Source organism: Eurypyga helias, unplaced genomic scaffold, assembly GCF_000690775.1.
Source record: "Eurypyga helias isolate BGI_N326 unplaced genomic scaffold, ASM69077v1 scaffold12620, whole genome shotgun sequence".
Classification (NCBI taxonomy): Eukaryota; Metazoa; Chordata; class Aves; order Eurypygiformes; family Eurypygidae; genus Eurypyga; species Eurypyga helias.
In genome coordinates, this window is record NW_010223832.1 from 1 (window position 1) to 6,893 (window position 6,893).

The 6,893-nt window shown below is 43.9% G+C and overlaps 1 protein-coding gene across 1 annotated transcript in view; it reads left to right on the forward strand.

Annotated features, from left to right (window-relative positions):
- Positions 1-437: 437 nt before the first annotated feature.
- The window catches only part of JMJD1C (jumonji domain containing 1C), a gene marked incomplete at its 5' end in the record, with an annotated part of 56,052 nt that continues 49,596 nt past the window's right edge, over positions 438-6,893 (forward strand). Inside the window, one exon of the mRNA XM_010154360.1 lies at positions 438-551. Coding sequence (XP_010152662.1) covers positions 438-551 — 114 coding nt within the window. The remainder of the gene's footprint in view (positions 552-6,893) is intronic.

Genomic DNA, 6,893 nt, shown 5'->3' on the forward strand with positions numbered 1-6,893 from the left:
ACGATTTCAGAAGAGGAAGGGGGGGCGGGGGGAGCGTGTTCACGTCTGCAGTCGGTTTCCACTCCGGCGTCCTCAGTGCGATGACCGCTGCGCTAGCTGGTCCTGCGGGCAGGAGGAGAGATCTGCCTGCTAAGCCGCGCGATTGAGATGCGATCGTGCTCCTGCGCCTCGAGCTTCTGGGGTAAACGCTCTTGCTCAAGCACGGTGGGGGAAAGGAAAGAAAGGAAGAACGTATGGTGTAGTTCCCTTTTCTAGCTGCTTTTTCACCAACGGCGCAAAGGAAAAACGGCAGAACGCAAAATCCTCCTTTCTTGTATAATGAGTAATTATTCTGTTGTAACTTGTTTTGATGGAAGAATTATGTCAGTGTTTACGCAGTCCTGGGGGTTTGATGCGCTGAGCTTTTTTAAAATTGGGTTTGTTTTTTTTTTTCATAGACATTCAAGCCCTTGGTTGGAAAAAGTGTATACAATTCAATTACTGCAGTAGAATTCCTTGTGGACAAACAGCTGGATTTTATAACTGAAGATAGTGCCTTTCAGCCCTATCAGGTAAGAAATTTCCTTCATGTATAAGCACTCTCCATTTGTCTTAGTTAAAATCCATGTGTTTATTATTTTTTAAGTGCATTTTACAGCCAAGTTCTGTTTTACAGGAACAGTTCTCTATTGATTAATGGCAGAGATTGCTGCTCATTTTTGTGAAAGGTTATATTGGATACTGTATCAGATTCTAGTGAATCTGATCATGACAAGGAATAGTATGCAATTAATATTATTGAACTACCTTTAAAATACCTCTAAAGGTTAATCAGTAACATTAATTGTAGAGCAGATGAAGTAGTATCCATCCTTATGAAGCTGGGCTTTCGTTTCTAGGACTTTGCGTTGCTGCAGTGGTATCTGACTACTGTTGTTTTTTGAGTGAACTGCAGAAAATGGTTTTTTTTTTTTTTTTAAGTCTGCTGAAATTTCCAATATCCTTGATTTTTAATGCCACCGTTATTAATTCAAAACACACTAATATATTAATGTCTATTTAAAAAACAAGAGAAACAGTGATATTCCCCCCCTCCCCCCCAGTCTAAAAATCTCTTCTATGACATATAGAAAAGCATTTGATACTTCAGCTTGTGCTGAACTGATTGCAATTAAAATAGCCATAAATTCTTCCTTATGGCTAGGATGGTACAGTGTGGTGATACAGAAATAGTACTTTGAGACTTGGAATAACAGATGGCTCTGAATAAATGCTGTGTAATTTTGTCCTGACACCCCTTCTTCCCTCCTCCTTCAGCAAGATGTTTCTTCTCCCCAGTACCAAATATAGAGCTAGAAAAAGAGAAGTGACTGAGAGAGAATCCTGGGGAAAGGAGAGGGAGGTTCAGTTTGTGGAAGGGCTGGTGCTTTTGTGTCTGCGGTGGGGAAGCCAAACGAGTTCAGCGCTTCTCGTCAGGGTGAGGTTACATGTTACGACTCGAGCTGCTGGAACAGCTTGGCTCTGCCGCAAAGGACAATTCCCTTCCCACTATCAGGTCCCACGCTAGCGCCTTCAGCCTTCTAAACCAGCACAACCTTGGTTTTCAAACCGGGAGGGGGTGGGGGGAAATCTGTGATGTTAGTGAGCTGAGCTGGATTAGCCCAGGGTGCAGCCAGTGCTGTGGCTTCCTCTAGGGAGGGGGTCAGGGTGACGCAACGCGGAGTGGGATATCCTCCTTTGGCAGCAGCGACCTCTTAAATCAGCTGAGCAGTGAAGTGTAAATTCACCCTCAAGAGACCAGCCGCAATCTTCCAGATTCATTTTACACAGCAAATACTTGTGCTAGTGTCTGTCCTTTGCCTGAAATCTGTCAAGATCATGCCTCTGATAACGTTCATTCCAGTAACAGCAATCAATCTCCTCCTGGCAATGGATCATTTCTCATAAGATGAGCCGAGCAAAACAAATTGAATAGACGAGGACTGCCTTTTGTAAAACAATCCTGTTGCCAGGCCTGGCTGGCAGTAACGTGGCTATGCTGCATGCATGTCGGGTCCTTCACTTCAAGGAGTATTTACCGATACAGTATTAGACACAGAGCCCCTTAATTTGGGAAGATGCATACAAATGGAAGGTGTCATTTTGAAAATGTGTCATATGAACAGCTGGCTTTATATATAATCTTGGTGGTTAATACTGTAATTAACAGCATTAGCTGTTAATTTTGAAACTTCAGTTTTAAGAGGTGTTGACCAAAAACTGATAGAAAGCTTGTGGAAAATAGTTTCAGGTAGAAGCTTGGTTCCCTTTATGGTTTGTCTCCATTTTTGCTGGGCAGAGGGCAGCTCTGTGGGAGAGATCAGGTTGTTTCTCCCTCTCAGTGAGCCAACAGATACCTACTAAAGCCTGAGATGGAGGCTACTGATCTGTATCGATCAAAAATAGTTTGATGAGAAGAGATACCTAAATTGTCAATTTTTTTAAACATTACAAGAAAGCTGCTGATGGAGATCCCTTTTAAGTACTGAGGCATCCAGAATTTGCATCTTAACTGGATATTGCTCAGATCTTGAATGTAGGTACATAACATTGAACTTTCATCAAATGCTCATTTCTTTATTTGGCCTGATACATAGTCATGTCTCTTGCAGGGTTAGCAGTGTCTCCTTGCCAAGTTTTACAAGTTAATTGCACAGATAAGAACTCCAGCGAATGCTAATGTCTTTAAGAGAACAGGAACTGTTTTTGAAAATATGCTAACTGAATTCTGTACCAGCAGCGTGATGGACAGAAATATTGACTTGATCACTGTGAGACTGTTACCTCCTGGAAGATAGCTGAAGTGGGAGGATTGTCTCTGTTCCTTTGCTTTGCTTGTTGTTTTGTGTTAGTGTTGGAAATAGTGTTCTTGGCCTTCAGTCACTTAACATAAGGTGGCTTTTACTTGCACGTGTTTTCTGGAAGGCCTGCCTTTTCTTTGCCATGAAAACAGGCCCTAGGTAAATCTTGGGTAAATTTCCTGTGAACATCTGCTTTTCTAAAGCAGAAAAACGAGTCTTTTTGCTCCCTTGTTTGTTCTGGAATACTGTTAACCTGCTTTTGAGCAGAAGACAGAACCGAGGAACCTTTCTTTGCAGAGATGAGTTAACTTGGAGTCTTTCCAGAGTTTAGTTTTAGTTGTGTTTTAGTTTTTGGTTTAAGCTCTCATGGCTGTACGTTTTCAGTATGAAGTCCTTGGAGACCATGGTGATCTAAACACTTTTTTTACTGCATTTTGCTGTTAGTGCCTAAAATTCCAGTACCTTTCTGCCAAAACAAACAAAGTTTGAATCTGTGTGGGAAGAGTCCATTTCACTTCAGATCTAATTCTTAACTACTGAGTAATTTTTCCCATCGTTGCGTGTAGTGGTAATACTGGTAAAGGGCAGCAGGCGAGCATTTGGTATGAATTCTGCTCAGATCAGTTTGGATCAAAAAAGGCCGTGCTGTTTAACGTAGCTGTTGGGCTTCCTGAATAAGGCGGTGCTGTCCAGTTTAAAGGTGACAACTGCTCAAGACAGAGAAAACAGCACACTTGGCATCTTTTTAGTCTTGGCAGGAAAAAGAGTTTGAGTAGGCAAAGAACAAAATTGCTGTCCTTACCAGAAGTGGCTCTTCCAGAACAAGAGTAAAGAGACTTTAGCAGGACTCACTGGGGAATCGTGAACCATGGATTCCCATGCCATGTCTGCTTTTTGCATAAATAAACACATTTCAATTGTTTAGAGATTCAACAACCTTCGTAAGAGCTAGGTGAATGATACTATGGAATACAGCTGCGCTCTACTAGCCTTTTTCCATTTTCTTGTGTCTTCACAAGGCACTTGGCACTGAATTTGCTGTTTATAGCTAAATGCATTATGTGATGTTTCTTTTCCCTTACGTGTGTACTGCTTTGAATCCTGCCCTTCTCCATAACAATTCCTTGCACGTGTGGTGCCTTCAACGCCAACCTGCAACTTGTTTCTGGTGGCTTTTATCTCTGTTGCCTCACAGAGGATACACACGGTATTATTGTCTACGTGAAACTTGTGTGTGACCGAGAATGACTCATTAATCTGGGATAGTCAGACCATTTAGTCATGTAGTTCTTTTTATGGTGGTGACAAGGGGATCTTGAGGAGAAAGCAGATGTGAGCGTTGGCCGTGGCACTTCACTCAGCAGTGAAATGAAAATGATGTTCCTTTGCAGGAAGTGATAGGCATCAAATTTACAGCGTGCGTTTTCAGTGTCAGACTAGTATCTGTAGGAAATGTGATCTCTAAGTCAGGTCCGTCACATCTTTCTACTTTGCATTCACAATATATCATGTATATTTTCTGATTAAGTAAAAATTGACACGTGGTGGGTTTTATCGTGGCCATAGATTGAAAATGAACATGCTTTCAAGTACTTTTGTCAAAATATTTTAAGCAAAACTAGAGTGAGCCTACACTAATACAAGGGAGACCTAAATCAATAACTGAAACGGTTTTCTGTAATGTTACCTGGAGTGTTCCGTGACAGCTATGTGTGTGTTTGTTGTGATACACCTTGTAGCTTAAACAGCAGCAAAAGTGGTGGTGTCTTAATTTGAGCATTGTAGTTTACCTGAAGGACTATAGAATGGGTTGTGAAGCATCAAAGCTCAGCGTATGGTGTGTGTGACCTCACGAGCGTGGTGTTTTTGTCTGTGGGGTGTTGGGCATACCTGTCACGGGCACAGTTAGGCTGAAGTGTGTGATTCTGCTGCTACTGGCCAAAGCAGCTGGAGTCAACTGCGTTATGCTTTGGTCAAGCAAATAAAGAATAATAAAAAGTGGTTTACGTCACGTTTTTCCATAATACACTTACGGGAAGACCCTGAAAGACTCGGCCCAAGCATTCAGTGTGTTTCAGCTGTGTGTCTGGGTCTGGTAGAGCAGGGTGCATGACAGATTATATACTTCCAAATATATACACACACGTTTTGCCTGTGTGTGGTAGTGTATTTCCGAAGGATTTGTGAGCACACAGCACTGGAACAAACGTGCACAGCTGAGACAGGGCAAAGAATTCACATTAAATTTCTTGACCATCATTAAACTTCCTGCACAGAGGGTATTGTACCACTCAGGGAAGGAAGCGGAAGGGTGTGCACGCAGTCTTCCAGAAGTTCTGCAGATCGGGATTAAAAACCGAAACAAAACACCCCCAGAAAACCCCAAACAATGAATCAAGAACATACTTCAGTTCTCCTCTATGGTGGAATATCTCTTTGAGACACCCTGCTTATTCCCATTCTCCTTCAGAACTGCTTTTTCCTCTTTTTCCAAAGCAAGCCTGGGTGCCTTAGTGTTGGTCTGCGTGCCTCTGTGCTGAAGGTTGCAGCTGTAAAGATAGGGCACTGAGAAATCCCCCATGGGAGGTGTTACGTGAGCAGTGCTAGGCGCGTGTACTTTGCTCCTGTTCTAAATGTGCACTGCACGTCGGAGAGCCGACGGGTCAAATGTCTAACACACCTTAGAGATTGTTAAAGTAATACTAATAAACTTTCTCGCTAATTGTGAAATAGCTAGCTTGGATTCAGGATCTCATACTGCGCTAATCTTACTTGACCGATTAGAAATTCAAGTTCTGTTGGCCGTGAAGTAAGGCTTGAGAACAGGGCGTCGGGCAACTCCGATACTCCCCGTTTGTTTGCGGGGGGCAGACATGGGCTATGTCAGGCCTGGATGCTCTTGGGTTTTGTGACTTGTTTGCTCATAAGAGCAAGCCAGTGGTGTAGCAGGGCTTGCGTAGTAATGATGTGTGCACATAAATTCTTTAAACGTCTTAAAACAGGGATAAAGTAATATTTTTCCTGTCTGTATTTTAAGCACCCCATAATCATACATGCCCGCATCTTTCAGAGTTCTCTTGCTTTAAACTTCAGGCTTAAAAATAGCTACTGCAGTTGAAAATTGCTTTTCCCATAAACTTGTACCTCCACCGACCAGGCGGGCAGGAGGTTTTGGGTTGGTCCCACCCTTTGAGGTTGACAGAAGCAGCTCGGGAACTCCTGGTGCTGGCCAGCTGGCAGCCGTAGCCGTCATGTGCTCGCCTCCCGCTTTCGTTTCCTCCACGGGCAGCGGAGGCACACACAACTTGCTGCATCTTTAACTCTTCCCGGCGTCACATTTAAGGGCTGTCTCTGTTCTTTCCCATGTCTCCGGACCACCCATAAGCAGTCCAGCTGGCTTCTCTGGCAGCGTCGCAAAGAGCGATGGTCTAAACAGCTTGTTACTGACACATCTATGTTTAAGTGTACGGTTCCAACGTGAGGGGAAGCAAAAGGCTGCATCCAGCTAGAAGTGGGTCAGATGACTCATACCAGTCCTCGCTCCCAGTTACACATATGGGACAGAAGAGTTTCATCGCTGAGGGAGAGGGCGGAGGGGTTGGCACCCTCTGTAGAGTCAGAGGGAGATGTACATGGTCCCTCCTAAGCCTGTCTTGGTGCCTCCCTTTGAGAAAGAGCTGCGTGCCCGAGGACTTCACCCATCTTTACTCTCACAATAGATACAATAAACTTGTGCCTTTCTCCTTCACCTTGATTTCTTAAGAAATAAAGGCTTTAGTCACTTCTGTCTCTCTTGGCAGGGTTTGATGCAGGAGTGGAGTTCTTCCAGATCTGCCAAGCCTTAGGGTTATCGGTAGCGTGGAGAGGAGCCCATCAGTCAGCAGGCGGGTGGCGTAGCTGCCATAAATAGCACGGCTCCTCCAGGTACTTAGAGTTCAGGTGGAACTGCTGAAGGTCATGGGGCAGGTCCATGAGGAGGAAGGAGACAGAGCTGTGAGGTCCCTGGGATAAGCTGAGGTTGTTAACAGAGGTAGGTCTCAAATCCATAGGCAAACAGGTTTCCTTCCATTGTTG